Source organism: Alosa sapidissima, chromosome 13, assembly GCF_018492685.1.
Source record: "Alosa sapidissima isolate fAloSap1 chromosome 13, fAloSap1.pri, whole genome shotgun sequence".
NCBI classification, from domain to species: Eukaryota; Metazoa; Chordata; class Actinopteri; order Clupeiformes; family Clupeidae; genus Alosa; species Alosa sapidissima.
In genome coordinates, this window is record NC_055969.1 from 23272486 (window position 1) to 23297485 (window position 25000).

The following is a 25000-nucleotide window of genomic DNA, read 5'->3' on the forward strand; positions in this document are numbered from 1 at the left end:
TAGTGTATGGTTTTGCAGATTTGGTGTGGGGTTATGGTGTTTGAAAGAATTGAAAAATTTAGTTTGTAGTGTTGAAACATTCAAAAAGCCATCCAGTCTAATGATATTTACTGATATTATGTTATATTATGTCTGTTACTTTAAACCATTCTGGTGTTTGTGTGTTCCTTCTGCAGAATCAAGAGATTGAGGAGCTGACTAAGATCTGCGATGAGCTGATCGCTAAGCTGGGAAAGACGGACTGACTGACCCCTGCAGTGTACAGTAGAGTTAGCGCTACAGCTGCAACGACAGCTACCCAGCCCTGCATCACACTGTTCCCTCTCCACACCTTACCAACAACAGAACTGAACCCTGTACACACACACGCACATGCACATACATGCTTACAGTTCATACCCCAGAACACACCTGTAAATCCATCTGGATCTCTTGCTGATGTTTTTCCAAAACAAGCGGACTAAGCCCCCACCCAACCCCACCCAGACCCAGACATCTAATATATACAAACTCAATCTGATAACTAAATATCAGACATAATAAAAATATATACGCAAGAAAGCAAACTAGAGAACAGCTTTTAGTAGGGAAGAGAGCACCTCCCTGTTGGTGTCCGACAAGCCCTCCAGTTCTGTACAGTATGCATGCATGCAAAAGAGGGGGAGTAGTAGACCAAAGTCTTGCATATCCTCCTGCATATCTTAATCTACTGACCACTCCAGAGGGCATCTGTTACTAGTGATGTGGACCAGATCTTTTGGCTGTGGAGACAGCTGTTCAAATAAGGGGTTTGGGAAGAGTGTGTGTGTGTGTGTGTGTGTGTGTGTGTGCGCGTGTGTGTGTGTGTGCGCGTGCGTGCGTGCGTGCGTGCGTGCGTGCGCGTGTGTGTGTGTGAGAGAGGGAGAGAGCGAGTGAGAGAGAGAGAGAAAGAGTGAAATAGAGAGAGAGAGGACATATTTGTTTGTGTGTGTGTGTGCATGTACCTGCGTGCATGCATGTGTGTGTGTTTTTGTTCCTTCTGACTGCCCACTAGTGTGTGTTGAGGGGCTGTTTGCTTGTAGTTTACATGACTGCTGCTAATCTACATGTGTGTGTGTGTGTGTGTGTGTGTGTGGGGAACACAATCAAATAAATCACTTCTGTTATTTCGGTTCTCCAAAAGCTCATCACTTCTGTTCTGTTATTTCGGTTCTGTAAGACTAGACATTTGAACGTGTCACTTTGTTTGTGTTTGGTTCTTTAATGCAGAACACATATTCATGGTTTTGTTCAAAGTATGAAGTCTGGAATATCAGCTGTCTGATAAACTTCAGGTTATCACTGTAAAGTTGACGTACTGAACAAATTAATTTTTGTTAAGTTGTATACCTACTAGCACAAACATTTATGTTCAGTTAGTCGTAGACTCATTCAGTTAATTGGTTACCTGCATCTTTTTTGTATTGCTTCCTTATCAGAGAGACAAACTGTTGTTGATTTAATGTGTATATGAAGAGTTTAGCTGGATTTCATAATCCATGTGTTACAAAATGGCACATTCTTGTAAAAAGTCAAGAGACTGTCCAGTTGTCCGACGTATGGCCTTTTCTGCTGATGCAAGCTGTTTTGGCTTTAGCATCTCTCTCCGTACTTGCATAATAATAACACTATTTTTTAATACTTGACAAAGAGCACTTAACCTGCACAAATAAAAAATTATTAAAAAAACAAAAACATAAAAACAATCAAAAACGCCAAACAGCACCAGGCTTCCTCACAGTGCTTTGATATCATGCCAAACGTCAGTCCGGCGTTACTACCACACCTGTGGCAAGCTGAGTGTGTTTTGGTGATGCCAAGTCTCCCCTGCTACCATGTGCCTGTTTTAGAAGATGTTGCAAACCTTTGACAACCTGCCTTCATTTTGTCTGAATTACCCCAATAGTCAAACATTCCTACTGTGTTATATCGCTGAGCTATATGCTATTTACTGCATCTGTGTAGTGCAATCAACTGCCAAATGATATTGCTGTGTGTGTGTGCGCGCACGTGAGTGCCAAAACAAAACAAACGTCTAGGAGAGATGTTCTTTTTCCCCTCTGATGTGTTATCATGGCAACCTGTGTTTTCTTTCAGCAGCTTTGGTGCGCACGCTGCGTTAAGACTCTGTAGATTTGATATGGAAATACTGATGCTCTCTTATTTTTCTGGTGTCCATGTTTGTAAAGAGTAAGAGAGACAGACGCGGGACGGGTGTTTACTAATATATATTTTGTGCATAATGCATTCCCTGAATAAAGGTTGTAATTAGAAGCATTGTTGTGACTCAACTGTCATTTTTTACGATATGATAAGTGTTGTACGATTTATGATAAGTGTTGTATCTGTCCAGTTTGGTATTATATTAGAAAAGTGTGCATGAATATTATCAAAAAGAGTGGTTGTTCAAGGGGTGCGCTATGGTGCAACTGGTTACTGTGCCCGCACCATATTCAGGTCCACGTGCCCATGGGGTCCCAGGTTCAAGTCCGACTCCCGATTCCACCCCGTCTCTCTCTCTCCCACTCACCTGTCACTCTCTCCACTGTGCTGTCGGATTAAAGGCATAAAAAGTCCCCCCAAAAAACTAATGGTTGTTTAAGTGTTAATATTACTTATGAGTCATGAGTGCTTGGGCCATCTTGTATTTCTTCTTCATATACATTTTCCTGCGTTGATTCATTTTTATTTTCGAGCACCAGACTGATCGACTATAAACTTCACCTTTTCCCGGCACAGTGACACACTTCTGCTGTGGAAGTCTGGTGTTGACTCGCCCACACTCCCCCCAGTCAGAGAGACAGAAAGAAAGGGAGAGAGAGAGAGAGTCAGTGTTGTGTGTCTCTGGGAGAATTGTGCACGTCAGGGGACAGAGGATAATGGGCATTAGTGGCTGGTCTCAGCCGATTACCTCATCATCATCATCATTAAGGGCAGAGAAAGGCACCAGCACTGGCCCTCAGAGCAGGATCTCAGTTACAAGTTGTTCACAGGTCTGCTGTGTGTGTGTATGTGTGTGTGTGTGTTGGTCTCTGTGTGTGTGTGTGTGCCTGTAATTGTTTTTGTCATTAAGGGCAGAGACAGAAGCATCAGCAGCAGTCCTCATACTAGATCACTGCTCTCCACCCCTCACCGTGAGGTAACGGGCGTTCTGGGGACGCACACTGATTTCCTATAGACCCTTTCAACAATAAAAACAAAAACAATGCTTGAACGTTCTATTTGGTTCCCAATCTACTTCCTCTGCATTAAGATAACATATGGAATGTTAAAACGGAAGCCTTGTAGGGCCAACTATGATGCTGATAATTGAACTCTCTTGAAAGGGTCTATAATTAAGGCCCTCAGAGCAGGATCTCAGTTACAAGTTGTTCACAGGTCTGCTGTGTGTGTGTGTGTGTGTTGGTCTCTGTGTGTGTGTGTGTGCCTGTAATTGTCTTTGTCATTAAGGGCAGAGACAGAAGCATCAGCAGCAGCCCTCATACTAGATCACTGCTCTCCACCCCTCACCGTGAGGTAACGGGCGTTCTGGGGACGCACACTGATTTCCTTTAGGACTGCAGCTTCTGGGGACACACACTGATTTCTTATAGGACTGCAGCTTCTGGGGACGCACACTGATTTCTTATAGGACTGCAGCTTGCAGATGCTGACTCAGTGGACTTCAGAAAAGCTATGCACACTTAACCCACTTTCCCGTCAGTGACGTCTACCGGAAAGCTGTTTCTCTTCCCTCTGCACACACACACACACACAACCCCAACATCTCCAAGACATTGTCACTGAGCTTTAAGAGCCTGCTGGATTTAATGACATTTTGTCTTGTTTGTAAAGCATCCTTGAGTTTGAGTCAAGTCAAGTCAACTTTATTTATATAGCGCATTTCATACACAGAGGTCATTCAATGTGCTTTACATAAACAAAAGCAAACAGGAATAGCTGATAAAAGCATAGAAGGGCAATAGTTAAAGAATAGTTTAAAAAGTAAAGAATAAAAATGAAAACATAAAACATACAAGGCAATAGTACATAAAAGCATCAAAGGACAATAATTTAAAAGTCATAATTAAAACCTAAAAAAACAACATAGAATGATTATACTAGTCAAGAACCCAGTGTACAGCACCACTCTATGGAGATTATTGGAAGCAGTACCAAACTACAAATAAAAAGGCGTTGTATGAATAAAATGTATTATTTTTATTATGATATTTAACCGGTTAAAACACAGTGCACTGGATGATAGGTAGCTGCAGCTCCTATACAGGTGCATGAAGTGGCATGACATTAGGAACATGTTCTGTCACCTTCCTGGCAGGCACACTTTCTCCCTAACTCCCTCCCTTCCCAGAATGCATCTCTGCTGACGTGACACGACCCCAGCCCTGATCTGGCCCGAGTCATCCACCGGCTTAGAGCTCGACCCCTCCAGGCTCCTAATCTGTGTTACCAGGGCCATGTGTTGCTGGATGACTAAAGCATCGTCCCTCTGCAGATTAGGGATAAGGTGCGGGGGACAGCAAGTCTTTTGTTGATCCAGACCTGCGCTGCCGCCTCACACACCAACATGAAGACTCTACTGTCCGTCCTCCTCGTGCTGGTTGCCGCGGCCAACAGTGAGTACCTTCCGCAAGACAAAACACAAATGCCTGGAGTTAACTTATCAGTTCTCTTATAAGTACTATTAAACTTATTTTTTGTATTATAAGCATACTTATGTATATTTAGAAGTATTTTGTAAGTACTTTTAAGTATTTTGAAAGCAATTTTCATATTGTTATTTTTGAATATTATGAGGACAAGTAACCTATCAAGATTTTAACTCTAGTGGACAGATAATCTAACTTAATTTTTGCACCATTAGTGTTCATCATTGAGTAATACAGTGTAGACTTTGAATATGTAGTTATTAGCTCTAAATGTTCATTAAGATATCAAACACAGTTTTATGGTTCAGTTTGTCATTAAAGTGTAATTGAACTTCGTCAAAAGTCAATACAGCTCACAGCAAACTGATATTGTCCTGTTAAACCGTTCTAAACCTGGGACTACTGCATAGCATTAAGATGAATCTAGCAAACACACCACAGTCAGTCAGACACTCCTTTAGAATAGCTCCTTTAGTCCCTGACACTCCACTGGTTTGATTAATTATAATTATTTCATTCTGCATCACTGCTGTGTTGTTATGTGGTTTGGGCAATGGAGTGTGTGCCGGCCATACACCATGTGGTGTGCTGGTAGGTCTGCCGCGTCTTCTGTTTAATCTCATATCAGGTGTGTTTTCTTGCTCGACGGCAAAATGTGAAGCCAAGGCACTGAAATGCCACACCTGCGTGTCCAGCAACATGGACGAGTGCAACAAGCAGGGGTCCACCGTGTGCCCCAACCATGCTGATGCCTGCTCGACCATCACTGGGCCCAGTGAGTACACACATACACATGCCCTCACATTTAAGTATAAGTAAGTATATACTGTATACTGTTTTGATCCCGTGAGGGAAATTTGGTCTCTGCATTTATCCCAATCCGTGAATTAGTGAAACAAACTCAGCACACAGTGAACACACAGTGAGGTGAAGCACACACTAATCCCGGCGCAGTGAGCTGCCTGCTACAACAGTGGCGCTCGGGGAGCAGTGAGGGGTTAGGTGCCTTACTCAAGGGCCATGCCTACTGGTCGGAGAACCAGCAACCCTCCGGTTACAAGTCCGAAGCGCTAACCAGTAGGCCACGGCTGCTCCACCAGTAGGCCACGGCTGCCCCCTAATTTTTGACCATTAGCACTGGCGCCCCCTAGGGGTGTGTTAGTGCCCATGTCCTGTTTACCCTGTACACTAATGTCACATTGCATGTTGCATTGCTGATGACACAGCTGTTCTGGGTCTTCTGTCTGACTCATCAGATACAGTACAGACATTCTAGACTCTTCATCTCCCTCAGTCATATAAAAACACACAGAAGAAGATGGCATTTGAGCCAAACTCCACTGTCGACCCACTCACCTATGGCGGTCCATAGCTAGAGCATCCTGTCCTCTACAGATACATGGGCAAACAGACTCATACAACTGATACAATGGAGTGTTCAGGTAGAAAATCTTTGCACTAGGGTCCAACAACGATTTACGCTTACGTCTTAAGGCCTTTGTTAAATAGTTGTAAAATAGTTCTATGGTAGTGTATAATATCTCTGCACTGTTCACTTTTGCACTACCACCATTGCACACACTCCACCATAGCACCTTATTATGGTCAAGGCATCACATGGTCGGCCCCTTTGTGGTACCTTTGTAATCACTTCACACGCTCTTTAATTTTTACATTTCTGTGAGTGATTTTTATGTATGTGAGAGATGTGTGTGTTTGTGTGTCTGTTGTGTTATGGTTGTATAAGCTACTGGATGCCTAAAATTCCCCCCATGATGAATAAAGTCTATATAATAACTCTAATAATATGGTGCTCTGTAGTACCGCTATAATATCTTTACCCTCTATGGTGTTCCTATAGTGCTTCTAGTATGTCCCAAAATATTTCTATAGTCGTATAGCACTTCTACAGTAGGCCTATGTCCCAAAATACTATAAGATTCCTGTGATATTTTTAGTATTCCTAAGATTACTATAACATTTGTCCCAAAATACTATATGATTTGTATAGTTCTTTTTCGTAAGGGAAGTGTTGTTCCTCTTCTGCCATGCTGTAGCTGAGAGGATCTTGTAGAACATAGAACCTCCTGTAGAACGTAGAACTGTAGAACCTCCTGTAGAACGGCATCTCAGTGGCTCAGCTTCAATGTGGATCAGATCAGTTAACAGGTCATAGAGAGAGCCATGGAAACCACCGGAGTCAGGCAGCATGAGAGTCATTCAGTTGTGTTTGATACTTATCTGGTATCCCACATTCCAGGGCAGGCTGTCTTTGATGAATCTACCATCAGATAGTCCCAACGAAATATGTCTGACCCCACTCATATTCTCCATCTATTCTGAGTGCCAGCTTCTTCCCTTAGGGAAATACACACACACACACACACACACACACACACAGAGAGAGAGAGAGAGAGAAAAAGAGAGAGAGAAAGAGAGAGAGGGGGAGGGAAGGTGTGTTCACCATGCTTATGAGATCTATAAAACAACTGTCTTAAAAGAGTCATGTTTAAGAGATGTTCTTTCCTCCCGCTCAGTTGGAAAGAATTATGCTGTAGACCCCAGACGGGAACATTTCACTCAGAATGCATTAACCGGACGGTACCGGCATCCTGCCCTCTCTCGCTAAATGACTAGGTGGCGCGCAGTACTGGACGTGACCTACGTGCACAACGTGCTATACCCTCCATAGTCCAATAGGGGGAGAGGTAACTCAAGGACGCCAATTACACATCCCTCAGAAGAACAGAATGCAGTAGCCTAATCGTCATACACATCTGTAGGCATTTTACACAACTTTACAGTTATTTTATTTCCCCCAGGAGAACAACATATCTGATTACGTTTTATATCGTTTATATTTTGTATAGATTATGTTTATGTTTATAGGCCTATTTACATATTCAAGTTACAGCTGTTGAACATGTCACACCATCATAGAGAGTTTAGACATTTCTTAAGATACACATCAATAGCGGCAAACGGGGAAATTAATCGAATGCCGTGTGCCATTGTGAATATTTTGGGGTGATAAAGGGGGGATTTTAGAGGCGGTAAAAAACTCATAGCAATCGACAGTGCCCTTGTACTCCATAACCCTCGCATTCTCACCAGGCTATCATTACACAGTAGCATTCCTCTTTGCATTCCTCCCAACTTCATACTTGACCATTGGTGTTGATAGCCTATTACTTCAAACCTATCCTTGCACTGCTGCTATACTCCGTATATTAGTTTACATTTTTGTATTATATTGTCCATATAATTATACTATTATATTACTATGCTTACATTCTTCTCTTAAATTGTTCATATTTATTGCTGGTCTCTAGACTTTATCCCTGCACTGTTGCACTGTTGGACTTATTTGCACTACCACCATGACACACACCTCACTAAGCACCTTACCACTGCATACTGAAACACAGTCAGTCCCTGCCCTGTCACTGCAAGCGCCTCATGCTTATACATCCTTACATTCGTGTGGATCCTTGATTTAGTATCTTTTACTGTCCTTATTAGTCATGTAGATTTGTTATTTTATCATCCTGTTTATATTGTAGTGTACAGTATGTTGTGTGTGTGATGTCTTAAGCTACTGGGACCTTGTGGATCAATGAAGTAGCCTATCTATCTATTTACTCACTCACAATCTCTCTCCCTATCATGTTTTGTCCCCGTGTGCCACAGACTCGGTAATGAAATCCTGCTCGTACAAGTCCTTCTGCGACAAGGCCCACATGTCTAACGGAGCCGTCAAGCTCGAGTGCTGCTTCACTGACGACTGCAATGGACCTCACCGCTCGCACAGCTACGGAAGCTTCAATGGAGCCACGACTGTCGCCTCGAGCTCCACGCTCGTGATGGGAGCCATAATTATCCGACTGGCAGCCAGCGTTCTGTAGATCAAATCTTACCCTCGAGCTCTAGTAACCTATATACTTCCATCCAGAAACATAACTGGAGTATAGCCTACCCGAGAAGCATCATTTTGATATAATGATTATCATAAGGATGTGAGGAACATGTAGCCTATACTATTAGTCTCTTTTTTAACAAATGTGTGATGTCAGAAGGATGACTGAGAAATGTAATATTAAAAATATCTGAAGGGTTTATGAAAAAGTTAGACCAGAATCTGAAAATATTCGATAAAATACTATTATTCTGCAGACGTATGATCTATGTCTAGAAAGCCACTTTATTATGGAATACATTTTAAAGAGAATGAGAAAGACTATTGTATGCCCATGTTAATATTTAAATGTACACTGCACATCAAACAACGTGGATACTTGGAACAACTTGCATACGTGGATTTTATGGATACTACAATTCATAATAAATTATACCAAATAATAACAAATGTGTTATTTATGAGTGTCTATCTATCTATCTATCTATCTATCTATCTATCTATCTATCTATCTATCTATCTAATTAGTAGCCTTCATTGAGCGTTTGCCAGCCGCTTACGCTTAACCAGGGGGCCCCCTTAATTGATAGTCTTGACGTTGTTCTTGTTTTATTTACGATGTTACGGTGCGCATGGAGGCGGTTTCCATGATACGCGTGGACAGGAGGGCTGGGGTGAAGCCTCTTCAACCCCCCCCCCCCCCCCCCCACACACACACACACACACACACACTTCCCCTCATCCTTCCAGCCCTCTCCTCTCGCCCACTCCCTGGACTGGGGTTGGTCTCAAATTCCACTGATATTGCAGGAGGTGGTGAAAGTTCCTCCACAGACAGCGCAGCGCGTTAAAAGCACAGAGAAGGGTCGCTAGTCGCGCCAGACAGAACAGGAGCAGTCGGACAAGACACTTCGAAGGGCGTGAAACTGGTGTCACGGGCAACATATTTGAAGAATTCACTGGCAAACAGGAACAACAACCGTAAGTGTCTCCGAAGTCCGATATAATTTGACTTATAATTGAATTTGACTTCTAACTGACCAGCAACTCCAGCTCCGACTGAATTGGTAATTGATTAAACTTGCCTTTTGACTGTTATTTAATTTGGCAAAAGTGGTCGTATTTTAACGAAATATTTATTTGATGAATGCATTTCCCAAAATGAAACATGAAGCTGTCAGTAGCCTATTCAGCAGCGTTTTCAACGCTTAATTAGGCTTCAAATAACTTTTTTTTAGCGATATAGCAACTGCGAGTGTCACTATCTGTACTTTACTGCAGGATGCAGTTTAACAGCATAACTAAAGTATTAACTGTCATAGACTCAAACGTGACAAGCTTTAATTAAAATTAGTTGCTGACAGACGTGGTTTTACAGTGATGCAGTCCACTAGACGAACTGAAGGATGCCTTTCAGCGATAGCATTACAGTGGGGTAGGCTGCTAGGCGATGTGATGGATGTCTTTCAGCGACGGCTCTTAGCCAGGTGTTGGTATCATGTCCAGACTTACCTGGGTGTGTTGTTCTAGGTGTGTGAGGCACGTACGTGTGGTACCCACATCTCGCCTGATCATCCTAGAGAGCGAGCACTCGACTTCCGACTGTGGTCGGAACAGAGTCAGCTGCTTATTGGCTAAAAAAGGTTTAAGGACCCTCTGTTTGTTAGTACACTATGATAACTAATTTTAAGCTCACATTAGACCATAAAGACATTTCAAATACAGGACTGTGTCAAACTCATTATCACTGTCAAGCTTGTCAAACTGATGTACAGGAGACTAATCTGATAGAATCGTGGTTGGCAGCCAGGGCTAGTCTAGCAACTCTCCGTTGGCTTGTAAGCTCCAGAAATCGAAACTCAATCAGGCCAATGAAATCGTGTATAGAGTCGTTAGGTGGGCTTAACATAATGATTGATGGCAGAGTTGCAACGGTTTGGCTTGAATTCCCTGCTACTTGAAAACAAATAAGATGGATGTTGCTGTTGGCGAACAGTGTGACAGGAGTTAAGCTTTTATTAAGTTGGCAAACGTTTGAACTAGCCAACTAGCTCCGCTGGTGGGAAACGCATGGGACTCATAGCGCTGCCGCTGTCCTATTGCGTGCAGAGGGAATTTGAAAGACAACTGATTATCCCGCCCCTCGGACTGAGCACTGCGAAGGGTGAGTGCCCAGACCCTACATTTTAATGTGGGTCTGGCTCGTCAGGCTAGGTTGGCCTAGTAATATTGTAATTCCTGCGTTTTTCATTTAGTTAATCATTTCCTTGCACAGAAGATTATCTGTCTGTCTGGTGTTAATGAAAGTGTCTGGTGTGTTAATGTGTTGCTATGATAGACAGTTTGAAGTGTATAATTTGTGATACCTTGGAGCAAGAAACTTCTTGGATGTTAGGGGTGATGTCACGCCAGGGATCTGTGTTACAGTGTGTGGTCTGGTCTTGGACAAAGATCTCCAAGCAAACTTGGGGTTAGCATCTTCACCACCAAGGCATGTTGTCCAGGCCATCCTCGTGTTTTTATGACTCATTCTTCAGAGCAAGTGGGTCTCAGTGGTTCGGTTTTCACGTCTGGAACACCGTCAGGGGAATCTAACCATGGCTTTGTGGTCGTACATCTCTTGCTTTTATTGAACACCACATGCATAGACCGCTGGCAGTTCAAATCTGCTAGTCTCAGCATTTCCATAGCCTTCTCCTCGTCAAGATAACATGGCCTCAAGTTCATTCAGTTCATACTCAAGGAGAGACAGTAAAACGTCAAACTCAGTTCTCATCAGTGAAGGACAGCCCTCAGCTTAGGAGCTAATGGGAAAGTGTTAGTGCTAACTATAGATCAGTGTTAAGTATAGATGAGTTAATGAGTCAGGTTTACTGTCTTGAGGAATGCCCCTGTAATGATGAAAGAGATTGCTGGCTCTGCAGTCTGTGTGCGTAACTCTCCAATGTGACGTCGCTGAGTTTAACCAGCTGCTAATTGACTATCCTTCCTGCACACACACACTGCAGTGATGTTTGATGAGGAAGCACACAGGGAGCTTTAACAAGGACAAGGACCCTTGCAGCTAATCCCCTGGGGAGGGGGGTTCATTCCTAGCCTTCAAAGATCACTTTATTGACAGAATGATGGCCCAGAACCCCACAGCAGACGCCTGAGGAGCTAAACATCAAGCAGGGCTCTTTTATCGGTTTCCATGGCGCTCCCAGGGATGGAGAGAGTTCTGAGACACAGAGAGGAAGAGTAGGAGTTGAGCATGCTCGCGCATGTGTTTGACATTAGTCATAAGAGAACACACACACACACACACACACACACACAGTGGAAAGTCCTTCCACGCTAACTTGGCATCTCATAATAAAGTGACTGTAATGCATTGCACGCCCGTTGCCATGACATGACGACAAGTTAATGAGTCAGCAAAATATAATGGAGGCCTTCAAAGTCTCAGCCCATGGAAAGGCTTTCCTTCAAACCTGGCTGACCGCACGACCCCCCAGAACACAATGAGTATTTTCAGGAGGCATCGTCATGCCAACCAAGGTTTAGGTACTAATGTAGGATGTAGGTGAGACATTTAATGGTTTTCCTATTTAAAGCTGCCTCTGGTCAGGCTTTTTTGTTTTCATTTCATAACAGCAAAGACTGTTTTTTTTTTTATTTAGAATAGTCATACCAGAAAGACAACAATATGTCTCTGATGGGGTCATTACTCTCCCAAATGCTGTTTATGTTCATCTCACTGATATTGTGGTTATTACAGCAAAGCATAATCCATGTTTCCCCGGGCGCCAGGATTAAGCTCCGGGTGTGCATGTGTGAGCGTTTGTGCTAATTGTGTAATGTTGTCACAAAGTGTCAGTGGATTGTTGCTTTAGTTACATGTATATTACCCACACACATACACAATGTATGATAGTGTTTGTGTGTGTGTGTCTGTGTGTGTGTGTGGGAGAGAGAGAGAGAGAGAGAGAGAGAGAGAGCAGCTAGCTACATTGTCTCAATAATATATGATGCCAACCACATTATGATCTGACTGTGTGTTTGCTCTCTAGTTCGCCCCACAGCCTTGTGAAGAAGCACTGTAGTTAGCATGGCTATGCTACATGGTCCCCACTCTCTCTTCTGCCTACTGGTCTCTCTGCTGGTTCTGGCTCTGGCTGCGGTCAGCCAGGCCCAGGCGCCCACCACCGCCCCCAAGATCCAGCTGCGCCTGGCGGGGGACCACCGCAAGCACTACGAGGGCCGAGTGGAGGTCTACTACAACGGCGAGTGGGGCACGGTCTGCGACGACGACTTCTCCATCTATGCGGCGCACGTGGTGTGCAGGGAGCTGGGATTCCTCGAGGCCGTCTCCTGGTCTCCGTCCTCCAAGTACGGCAGAGGGGAAGGTGAGTGGAGATCCGACCGGGACGGGGTTGGGTTTAGCACAGGTTCTGTTTCGGGGTAATTATGAACTAGGCTGGGGGTAAGTATGACTGAAGCAAATCTGTTATTTTAATCAGATCATCAAAATCCTCCTAATCAGAGAGTCTCTACCGACTTCTAATAGACAGCAGCTTTATGTGTATCTGTAAATATCACAGCATTTATTAAACTTTTATGAAATAATAATAAAAACTTTTATGAAAGCAGTTTAGAGCGGCTGGCTTTAAATGAGCAGTAACGCCAGACAGCGCAGCGCGGTCAGGGCCAGAGGCACTAGCTCACACAGGGAAACCTGAGGAGCTGATTTATTACTGATGATGCCTCTGAGGAGCCCTTTCTCCTGGTGTTTCATGGAAACCTCGGCCCCGTACACACACACACACACACACACACACACACACGCTTGTCTCTTGCCGGGTAATCCCTGGAAAGTGGTGTTTTAGCCATTAGAAAGGCTATCTCCTGCCCGTACTGTTCATACCAGCAGACCAGTCAAACTCCAGGCCAGGAAAGATGATGGAAACTGGAGGTAAAGCGTCCCGACAGGCAGACGTAATGTCATCCTCCACCGTCTGCCGCACGCCTGTCGGAGAGTGTGGGCATAGGGTTTGACTGATCTGCAAAAACACTGACCCAGGGTCGTAAATCTCACATGAGTCCCCTCAACGAAAGAGGCAGCCGTCTATAAAGCAAATCTGAGAGACTAGACTGACTGACCAGACCCTCCAGAAGCTTCGTGATTTCCCGTTGAGCCATCATTTTTAATTTGTGTAGGGGAATTATTTTGACATAACAGTTAGGAAAATGCAATTGGTTCCATTCACAACTGAAACTCTATCCCAGTGTGAAATGGGGCTCTTAGTCTAAACATTTTAATGAGAGGATCATCTTATGGGGATGTCTGCTGGTCAGATGAGAACAGCACCTGCCCCTGGAACACACTTCGTCCCCTTGGAATTATAAGGTTCTGAGTAGTTCTGAGATATTGAGCTAGATATTGAGAATTCCATAACTCAATTATGAGAAAAATGTCAGATAGAACCTTATAATTCTAAGGGGATGACTTAGGGTCTGGCTAAGTTCTAGTCCAACTCTGGCCCAGTTATGTTCAGGATACGAAAGGACTTCTCCAAAATTGGCTGCATGTTCAGGTCCAAGTGCCCACAGGGACCGAGGTCTCTCTCTCCCACTCACTTCCTGTCACACTTCACTGTCCCATCTAAATAAAGGCAAAAAGCCCCAAAAACATACTTCAAAAAGTAAAAAAAGAATTTGCTGTTGTCCAGACTAACTGCCCCCTCCAACCCCAGTATCTCCTGTCCCCCTGATGTCCTTGTCCCTCTGTGTTTACTGCAGGTCGTATCTGGCTGGACAACGTCCACTGCACGGGAAGAGAGCGCTCGCTAGCCGAGTGCCCGTCCAACGGCTTCGGGGTGTCAGACTGCCGCCACACGGAGGACGTTGGGGTCGTCTGCAGCGCCAAACGCATCCCGGGGTTCCAGTACATCAGCGCAGTCGACAACCACGTGGAGGTAACCCACCGCATCTGCCCCTCAACCGGATGGGATTCTGATCAGAGTTGTAGAAGTCCGGCTTCAGAAAGTATAAGCCCAAGAAGTGTAATGTATTGGTTTCCACATGTGTAATAAACACAGGTGATTTCACGAATTAGCTGGTCTACCTGGCTGAGGTGTGGTGGTTTTGCATTCAGCTGGTTTAGTGAATGGTTGGAACAAATATGTGCTAGGACCTTAACTTTCTGAAGCCAGACTTTTACGCCTCTGATTCTGATTTGTGAGCAGAACTGACTCGGATCCGGTCTCCATCCGGTCCAGATTTATGTGGTGTTTAGTCTCACATTTGCTTGTTTAGGGTCAAACCTTCACTGAGACCCAGAGCAGATGTGTGTGCAAGTACCATAAAGATACCAGAATCTCTCAGCTCTCTCATGTTTGACAGTGGCGTCTACCAATCTAGTGTTCTGTGGTGTGTTTGGAATTACGGAATGCTTTTTGGAACACTTGCTAACATAGTAGGCTAACCAAGGTTACGTCCAGTGAGTGATTCAGCTGAGTGTCTGGGTTAACAAAACAAGCCCCACACCAGCAAGTCATTCAGAGGATTATTTAAAATTCCTCTTTTTTGACTGCCTCTGTTCAGCTACCAGAAAATAACAGGACTCTTGTATTGGGCGGACCCCTTCCCGACCCCTGACAGGTGAAAGTTCTGTACTTATGTACCTATCGGCTCTTAAAGAGTGCATTCCTCTGACCAGAGATGATGAATGTGTCTGTCCTCGCCTCAGGCCTATCACCACACATTCCTGCATGACTGCAGAAGACAGTGCAGGACAGAGTTTAATCATAGACACTGTGCAGCACAGTTGGACTATATATCTCTTTAGATGTCCCATCATTACCAATCATTAAAAAATGCTTGATCACTTCAAAAAGAGGGTTGGAATAAGGATCATGATGTAACAGTGGGGTATGTAGGCTATAACTTTTACAGTTACAGAGAGAATCCATGATAAGTATAACCCTGAATGCAGGTAGACACATTGACAGAAGATAACATATGATTGGTGGATTTCAAGGAACTGAAAGGATCAGGTAATCTGGTCTGGGCATGCCAGGAGTCCTTTGTGATCTGGTTCTCGTCTTAGACCAGATTAGACCAGATGCCTACAGGGCTATGGCCATGGACTCAAGTTCCTCAGATCTAGACTGTGGGTTAACAGTCTTCATGTTTGGTTTGGAAGTTCAACGTGCCTTTAAAGGGCTTATAAATGTAGGCCATTTCCACATTAAGCCGGGTAAATAGAAATACGCATATTTGAGGTGAAAATGATCTCCATCCATATTATCGTTTTCGTATCATTTTTCAAAAGTTTTCGTCCATACTAGAGCACTGAAACACCCTAGAAGGATGTGTAGTTGGTGGTGTCTGGAACACAAAACAAAAAAGCAATAGAATAGAATAGAGAATAGAACTAAAACCTTCTAGAATAGAATACAGAATGTAGAGAACAGAGCTACAGAACTAATGGAGGTTTATTTGTCTGGGAAATGACTCACACATCTCAGTGGCTCCACTGAAAGCATCTCTTTATGTCTGTGTAGTTTCTTCCTTCTGGAGGCTTCAGTAAAGATCCAGCTAGCAAGATTTTGGAGGGCAGGTGTGTGTGTGTGTGTGTGGGGGGGGTCTTAACTCTCCGAGTTCCAGTGGTATGGTTTCCTGTAACTGAGACGTGAATGTTAGCACAGATTTGGCTGCAATCCTCTGGTCTCCCACTCATGACTGGACGTTACACACCGAATGTAGGAGAACGGGGCTTCTCAAAGAGCCTTATCACAGCTGGTCAGAACATCTGGTCAAACATTACAGTCTGCTGCCATGGTGATTTAGGTTGTGTTGCCATAGCGACTCCAGTGGTGACTGTAGATTACATCTATCAGTGTGTTAGCTTGCACGTCCCCCTCAAAGGTCGTAAAGTACAGGCAAGTGTGTTTCCGACTGGTACGCAAGAAAGATACCACAAAATCAAGAGCGAGTGTTTACTGAGTCGTCATGGAAACCCAGGTGAGCAGCATTCTTGAGTCCGCAAATGCTCTGCTGATGACTAGGCTGCTGTCTGAGTGGCTGTGTGCTTTTCCATTGCACGCACCCTCCCCTTCCGTTTGGGGATGGGGGGGGGGGGGGGGTTAATGCTTTTACCACAGCAGGGCAGTTTGTGGGGCTGTTTTTACCTTCAGACACCCCCAGGCCCCGTGTGTAATAGTGGGGGCCCCCTGCCTGCCGTGCGGCTGTCTGTGTGCCCACGTAACTCTAATGAAACGAGTCCCAGCTGTGGAGGGAAGCAGATGACACCAGCACGAGGGAATCCCTTCCTATACCGTCCAGCCCACGCATTGCCCACGAGACACCCCTCTCTGCACTCGGTGGAAAGTCTTGTCGGGGTGTTGAGTAAGATGAAGAAAAAGTGGTGTGTGTGTGTCTGGGGGAGGGGGGGGGGGGGGTGACTAGTTCAGTAAGATGAGGGGAAGTGGGAGTGGGAGTGGTGGTGGTGGGGTGTTGGAGTTTTAAGTCTTCTGGTGAGGTATGCAGATCATCATCAGTCACCTCGTAGTCACCCCTGTCACCCCCCATCCCACCCCCCCAAGTAACGTAAAACCTCCCATCGGACGACAAGCCAGCGGGAGTGAGTGAGTGCATGCCTGTGGAGCGGTCCACGGGTGTGAGGCTCTCTCTCCCAGAGCAGGGGCTAGCCAGCCAGGGAGGCCAGGCGAAAAAGAAGCGTTTGTGTTCCAAACTCAGGGGCACATTCCAGAATGCCTCACAGCTTCTAAATGCATATTACCATCCCCAGAGCGACACCCAGAAGACCCAGAAGCCTTTTTTTGTAGTTTGTGAGTTTTAAAAACAGGAACCAGTGGGAAGATGAAAACTGTAAATTTAGAAACGGGTTGAAAGTGAACAGACAGACAGCACAAATTCCAAGAGACCCCCCCCCCCCCCCCCAGTCTCTGTGTTATTCCAAGGACTCTGAGGACGTAACACAGCAGGGCAGAATCTCAACAGAGCTGTGTGCTTTTCCCATCGCAGACCACTTCACTCAGAGACAACGCAGAGATAGAGTCAGAGTAGGAGTCAGCGCAGGAGCACACTGCTAGAGAAGCAAAAAAATCTCATCATATAATACCATAATACCAATAATACCAAACGTTACATACAAAAATCTCAACCTCATGTTCTATAATACCAAACGTTACATACAAATATCTCAACCTCATGTTCTACTGTATAATACCAAATGTTACAGACGTCATGTTACATACAAAAATCTCCACCTCCTCATGTTCTATAATATAAAATGTTGCATACATTGCATATGTTACATGTAAAAATCTTCTATATTACTAAACATTACATACATGTATGTTACATACAAAAATCTCAACCTTGTTCTATAATACCAAACGTTACATACATTACATACATACATTTCAACTTTATGTTCTATATTACTAAACGTTACATACAGTATGTTACATACATACATCTCAACCTCATGCCTTGGTAAACAATCCTAGAAAGGATCTCAGAATCACTAACATTGTAAAATCCAACTGGAGGAAATTTGAGGATAGGCAACACACCACTAAGAATTCTAAGTATAAACTGGTTTCCCACTCCAAGCTTATAGAATCTGTTGTGTATAGTGACCAGAGTTGGCCAGAATAGCTCGCTCTCCAAAGAAAATGCACAGAATAGCTGTGGTATTTGGCTGTCTGGATTGAGAAGCTGTTCATGCAGTCGGCTGTTTGATGGGGCGGAAATATTCCCCCAAATTAGGTTCGGACCTGTTATGAAAACAGAACAACTTTAAGCACAGCTCACTGCTATTTGTGTTTGAGGACAAACACCCTCTTTCTGTGCGTCTCTGTTTATTTGAGTGTTTAGTGTTTGTTTCTGTCCCCTGTGGGATGTTATAGCATTTCCCCACCCTGGCTAATGTTCCACTGATTGACCAGAGCCTTTTATGTGTGCGAGGGAGTGTTGGGGAGAGACTGAGTTTAACCTTCTACCAGGTTCAGTCGCACGCAGATGTAAAAACACAAGCTCACCTTCTCTCTGCTGTCGGTCTGTGGAATGAGGTGGTATTTTATTCCAGTTGACTTACGAGGAGGTCACGCCCGACTGTGTCAACGGTAGGATTTATGTCGGGCAATTTTCAGAGCATAACTACTAATGACAACTATGATGAAGGTGTTTCCTTTAAACAAGGGCTCTCTCACCCTTGGTCACTGCCCAGAGCCCAAAGTTAAGGCCTGTGAACACAACCGCCCCTTCACGTCAGCGTGTGGTCCCCCCTCTCTTGTTTATGGCCCTGGAAAACAAGAGTTTACAGGCCCTGGTCGAGGGCCCTCTTTATGTGAGCAGCGAGCAGCAGGGGTAGGTCACTACCCGGATCTGTGAACGCCCAGCGCTTACTTTGTCCCTCCTGAAAGTGTTAAGCCTACAAAGGCCTCAGAGACTGCGGATAGTCACTCCTAATGACTGTATACTGTATATCTACGTATATACCATCATTGGCCACTCCACTTATAAATGGTAGTCTGGAAATTAACAACTGAGTGAGAAGCGCTTGACATAGCAAGCGGCAGGAGGGGGGGGGGGGGCAAGCTTCAATTCACTTCCAGCACATTTCAGAGTCTGTTCTACAAGTAGTTCCATCAGTAGGATGTCAGCTCAGCTGTTCTATCCCTCTCAGCGGTTGGGTTTGAGCGGACAGGTGAAACAGAGAGGCCCCAGACAAGACTAAGTGACTTCCGTATGTATATTTCACACATTAGTGGAGACATCCTACACACACGTAAGCTCTTCCTCTCTTCTTCTCTGGTTGGAAAGTGCCCTAGAACATCGCCTCTTGTTTGTTCCTCATAAAAGACTACAGTCTTTTTAACCCTTGGCTCCTTTAAACGTCCGCAGTCATAAATCATGCACTGGGAAGTAGCGTCAGGAACACACGTTAAGGAAGGCCAGCTGTTAGTCACTATCCATGACTTACAAACGAACACCTCAAAGCAAAAACAGTTTATCTAAAAAGTCGCTTAAAAGTTGCCCCCCAAAACAGAGTTTTTTAATTGTCAAATCATGAAAATCTTAGTTGAAAATGTACAATAATTTCAGTGATGTTACCTTGAAGGCATGATAACATGTGTTGCCGAGTGTTACGATATATTTATATGCGTCTTTTCCCTGTTCCAGCACTTTTAGTGCATACGCTATGTGTTGAAAAGCACCACAATATACAACATGTGTGGAATGTGCAGGGATATTAGGAAACAGATTGTTTCATGGAGCCTTTGAAATGAGATAATTTAGAAAAGTTTAGAAATACAACATAAATGCAGCACAACAGCTCATTACACCCTTGAGTTAGTTGTTGTTTCCACAGGTGCATGCATGATGACATGACCATCCAAAACAAGCCCAGGATGCTTCTCATTTGAAGAGGGGGGGGGGGGGGGGGGGGTTAATGTCTCCTTCTTGGCCCACACTCCCAGCGTGCTGTGTTTGTTCCACAAGGTGCGGATGGAGAAGTTTTGTTTACACAAACAGTGGGAGAGGGAGGAGTCGTTTACTCTCGGAGAATAGCATGACCTCAGCAGAGGTCGCATGGTGTCCGGCTGCACGTGAGAATGCGCTCGGCAACCATTGCTAGGACCTGCCATGGGACACGGAGCTCAGAACTCCGCTGTGAAGAATGCTAGTCTCGCTGGGGGCACCTAATATGGACTGGGCAGGTTGCGAGCATGCCACAACTTGATGTCCTTTCAGATGTTTACGTTTCTGTTCAAAGGGCTAGCTGGCTTTTGTCTGAGCAGTAAGCCTTTCTCAAAACATCAGCATCCTGCTGGGAAAGAGTGTCTGGACACAGTGTACCGCATTGAATAGTGTTCACTAAATTTCCATTTAGAGCCCAGTAATCTATGGTATATAATTTAAGAGGTCTGAATTTAGGCCTTTATGTGTGATGTCTAAGTGTCAGTTTAAATGTGTGATTTCTTTCGGAAGACTTTAGATGTAGTGAAGTATGTCATTGCCAAAGCTGGGAACACTACTTAGATGCCATGATGGGTTTTTCGGGAATGTTCTGTTGTTTTCTTTCATTTTCACACTGCAGGATGTGATGCAGGATGGCAGGAATGTATAATGGTACCCATACATTAACTCTTTGATGTAGGGCTGACCATAAAGGAAGTATTCGCTCCTAGCCAAACATATGCTTCCACGTGCATAGCTAATTTTTCGAAGCCAGTTGTCATAACAAAACGCAATGACAGCAATGGTCTCCTTCTAAAATCAGCCACGAGGGGTCAAAGGGCACATTTCTGCAGGAGGCGAAGGTGTCGACTTTCACCATGAGATTTTCAACATGCTGGAGATCTCTCACTCACTCAATCTTCTACTTCTCCTTTTATCTACTCTCTCTTTCCTTCTTTCATACACACACAGTACATACACATGCGCTCGCACGAATGCACAACTGCTTCACCGTTACCGAGGAGCTGAGGTCCTGGAATCAGTCAATGAGGCAACACGGCCTTGGAGAACAGTCAACCAGTTCATGACTCAAGTCTTAAGTATGAGTCTGTGATTTGTTATACCGCACTTGAATGCGGTATAACGAAACCAATGCAATAATGAATGCAACTTGTACATACTTCACAGTCAATGCATCTCCATAGCAATTACATTAATTATTATTACATTACATTTAGCCGACACTTTTTGTCCAAAGTGACTTACATATGTACAAGGGATTACATTTTTCCCCCAGAGCAACTTGGGGTGAAGTGTCTTGCTTAAGAGCACAACGGTGGAAGCAGGGAATCGAACCAACAACTTTCAGGCTACTGCACAGTAGCCCAGCTCCTTAACCGCTACACTACCACCTCCCCATAGAGATATTATACACTACCATAGCCCCAGTCGGAAACCTGTAAGGAGACTATGAGTGTGATAAACCTCCGGTCAACCCTTAGATGTGGGAAGCTCTTTGTTCTGTGTTGGGTCAGGCACTTTGTAATGGCTGTTCTTACTGCGCTGAAAGAACTCTTTGTGGCCAGTTGTAGAGTGCTCTGCCCCTTCCTGTTGTTACGTGGCTCTCGCTTGACCCCTGTGCTCAGAGGTCACCAGTGCTAGAAGTTTCCGTGGGTCAGGATGGGTGCATCGCGACCTTGAGGGCCTACAGGGCTCAGGCAGTCAGTCAGTCAGTCAGTCAGTCACACACACACACAGAGAACCTTGAGGGCCTACAGGGCTCAGGCAATAAGTCAGAGCTGTCAAAGCTGTTGCACAAAGACCATTAATCTGCAGGCACACACACATACACACACTTTCTCTCTCTTTCACATACTCTCTCTCTCTTTCTGTTTTATAAAAACTATACCACACTACACCACACACAGTGTACACACTCTAGCCAGAGCACCCCCCCCCCCACACACACACACACACACACTGCCCCCATCCCCAAGTCTGTAATGGCGTGCAGGATATTTTCCATTGTATTGTGCAGAGCAAGTGCATTGGAGGATAAACATTGGTAGAGGATCAATTGTGTGAGATGGAGCAGTTAAGCTGAACGCTACGATGCGAATGGTTAGCGTGCTGATTAGTGTGCTCTGAAGTGTGATGGATGACTGTGGCGCGATGCTAATTGTTAGCGTGCTGATTAGCGTGCTAATGATTGGCGTGCTCAGAAGTGAGATTGGCCGACCGTGGTGCAAAGCTAATGATTAGCGTGCTCAGAAGTGTGATGGCCAACCGTGGCGCGATGCTAATGATTAGCGCGCTGATTAGCGTGCTCAGAAGTGTGATGGCTGCCTGTGGCGCGATGCTAATGATTAGCGCGCTGATTAGCGTGCTCAGAAGTGCGATGGCCGACCGTGGCGCCCTCCACTGTGCTGTGTGTCTGGGTGACAGCAAAGCCGGCCAGGAATGTGGAGACATGCTGAGAATCTCTCTTTAGAGGGCATGGGTGTGTGTGTGTTTGTCTTTTTGTGTGTTTGTGTGTGTGTGTATGCTAAAGGGGCATGGGTATGAGTGTGTGAGGCATATGTGTGTTTGGTTATGTGTGTGTGTGTTATCTCCTGTGGTTTTGTGTGTGTTTGTGTGTGTGTGTGTGTGTACACAGACTTAGTGGGAGTAGGTGAGTCATGGATGAGTCTCTCTTTCTTTGCTGTTATTCCTCAGTACCTTCTCCCTGGGGGACACTTGGAAAGGAATTGCGAGACCAGCTGCTAGACAGGTTCTCTCTCCCTCTCCTCTCATCTCCTCTAAGAAACACTCTCCCTCTCTTCTCCCCCTCTAAGGAAACCTCTTCCTCTCTCCTCTCCTCAAGGAAACTCTCTCCCTCTCTCCGCTCTTCTCCCCCTCTAAAGAAACCCTCTCCTTCTCTCCTCTCATCTCCCCCTGTAAAAGACATTCTCCATTTCCCTAATCATCTCTCCCCAGAATCAGTCCGGGGAGTTTTAGGAAAAGCTACTGCACGAGACCTCTACCCCTTTCTCTCTCTCCGTCTCGTTCTACCCGTCTCTCCCTCTCTCTCTCCATCTCTGTCCCTCTTGCCCCTCTTTCTTGCTCTTTCTACCCCTGCCCCCCCCCCCCCCTCTCTTGTCCCAGAGCCAGTCTCGGGGGCTTGTGGGGCGGTTGGTGTTATGAGACGCCCTGTTATGTTCCGCTCCCCTTTGCCACTGGGCCGTGCTGCCGCTCACACAGCAGCGCTTTTCAAAACAAGGCACGTGTTGGCCCAACGTGCACCACGGGCCGAGGAAGTCAGTCAGAGGGGGTGAGAGCGGAGAAGAAGGAAAAAAAGGAGGGAAAAAATGAAAAGAAATAGAAAAAAAAAATGTCCGTGACTTTTTCGAGCATGACTGATTCACTGAGTGGGATCCGGGAGCTGCAGGGTCTTTATTTTTTTTTTATTCCACTGTGCAAAACAAGCACAGCAGAGGATAAACATTGTGAGAGGATCAACATTTGGAGGTTGGACTGTGAAAAGTCTGAAAAGTGCCCTTGATGCCAGCCAGACTGGCTGGCTGGACGAAGCCTGTGAGCAATGCCCCGAGCATGCAGAGGAATGCCTTACACACACACACACACACTGCCATGACTGTGCCCAGCTTCTGTGAGTGTGTGTGTCACGTTTGGCCTGGCAGTCCAGTCTAAGGACAGTCCAGTCACTAGTTCAAGCCCTCTTAAAAGTATGTGTGTGTGTGTGAGAGTGTGTGTGTGTGTGTGCGTGTGTGTGCGTGCGCGTTGTGTGTGTGTGTGCGTGCATGTGTGGGTGTGGGTGTGCAGTCACCCAGGCTGGCTTAATAAACGTAGTATGGCTCATGGTGAATTGGTATTTGTCTGGCTGACCCCTGGCAGAAGCATGCGTCTGGTGAGGAAGGAGAGCGAGTTCTCACAGAGGTAAACGAGATAATTACAGTGCCCTAACGTTGCCGTCGACATGGTTGATAGCGATCGGCTAGCGTAGTGGTTTTGGTCTGTTTCCCACACGGGATAGATAGCCTCTGACATCAGTGCCGCTCTGGCCCAGGACTGGTCAGCCTTTGGCCCAGGACTGGTGCGGAGCTGGCCCACAGCCATGCCGGCCCCCCTGAGTCCCAGAATCAGAGCAGAAGTGTGGTCGCTCTCTGGTTGTGGTCCGCTGGGCCGGTCTCTCATTTGTCCCCATCTGAGAAGCCGATGTGGTCGAGTGTGGCTGAGCTGGTGCCTGGTTGGCGATGCAGATCATGCCTTACATGCTCTGGGTCTCCCCCACACACACACACACACACACACACACACACACACACACACACACACACACACACACACACACACACACACACACACACACACACACTCACACACAGACACACACACACAAGCACACACGCAAACACACCAGCCATTTTGTGTGTTGCACTATAGACTGCCTAACCAACACTGCCCAGATTTGTTTGTTTTCTTAAAAATAGCACAGTTTGTGTTGTTGTTTAGGAAGGGCTGCTACATTTTTGTCGTGGTGCTCTGTTTTCACTCTCTGCCCTCTTCCTCTCCCTCTCTCTCTCTCACACACACACACACACGCACACACACACACACACACACACACACACACACACACACACACACACACACACACACACACACACACACACACACACACACAGATACTTAAACATAGGCACTCACACACATACCTAGTTTGTGTAAATATACAGCATATCTTACCATCGGGTGGGGCCAGCTTACATAGTGGTCAGGCCCGACCCCATGCGCTGTATATGGCTCAGACATGTTGCTTACATTCCAATTATTCTCCTTTTTTGACTCCAGATTTAGAGGAGAAATGTAATGATACAGTAGGTCATAGCCACCACACAATCAATCAGTGATAATCATTCCTTTGAAAATGTTAAAATTCTAT

General features: G+C 45.3%; 3 protein-coding genes across 5 annotated transcripts in view; all 3 read left to right on the top strand.

Moving 5' to 3' along the window:
* The window catches only part of tacc1 (transforming, acidic coiled-coil containing protein 1), a 29549-nt gene extending 28664 nt beyond the window's left edge, over window positions 1-885 (top strand). Inside the window, exon 11 of the mRNA XM_042058898.1 lies at window positions 177-885. Within this exon, the coding sequence (XP_041914832.1) occupies window positions 177-245 (69 nt within the window). The 3' untranslated portion in view covers window positions 246-885. The remainder of the gene's footprint in view (window positions 1-176) is intronic.
* A 3624-nt stretch (window positions 886-4509) lies between these two features.
* si:ch211-113d22.2 (lymphocyte antigen 6D) lies at window positions 4510-9007 on the top strand. Of its 2 annotated transcripts, none has more exons than XM_042058904.1 (3): window positions 4510-4634; window positions 5329-5442; window positions 8358-9007. In XM_042058904.1, exons 1-3 carry the CDS (start codon window positions 4586-4588, stop codon window positions 8570-8572), a joined length of 378 nt encoding a protein of 125 aa, XP_041914838.1. In that variant the 5' UTR covers window positions 4510-4585; the 3' UTR covers window positions 8573-9007. The 2 variants fall into 2 exon arrangements, with proteins under 2 accessions (XP_041914838.1, XP_041914837.1); XM_042058903.1 differs by having other exon boundaries at window positions 4538-4634; window positions 5296-5442.
* Window positions 9008-9396: 389 nt separating this feature from the next.
* loxl2a (lysyl oxidase-like 2a) overlaps window positions 9397-25000 on the top strand; it is a 37288-nt gene continuing 21684 nt past the window's right edge. The window contains exons 1-3 of one of the 2 annotated variants that reach the window (XM_042058874.1): window positions 9397-9564; window positions 12648-12971; window positions 14365-14540. In XM_042058874.1, coding sequence (XP_041914808.1) covers window positions 12674-12971; window positions 14365-14540 — 474 coding nt within the window. In that variant the 5' untranslated portion in view covers window positions 9397-9564; window positions 12648-12673. Of the gene's footprint in view, window positions 9565-12635; window positions 12972-14364; window positions 14541-25000 lie in introns of both variants that reach the window. The other variant, XM_042058873.1, reaches the window with a different exon arrangement.

Coding starts and splice junctions, on each gene's coding strand:
- si:ch211-113d22.2 (XM_042058903.1), top strand. CDS start 4,586: ATGAAGACTCTACTGTCCGTCCTCCTCGTGCTGGTTGCCGCGGCCAAC. Junction 4,635..5,295: donor GCTGGTTGCCGCGGCCAACA/GTGAGTACCTTC, acceptor ATCTCATATCAG/GTGTGTTTTCTTGCTCGACG. Junction 5,443..8,357: donor CTCGACCATCACTGGGCCCA/GTGAGTACACAC, acceptor CGTGTGCCACAG/ACTCGGTAATGAAATCCTGC.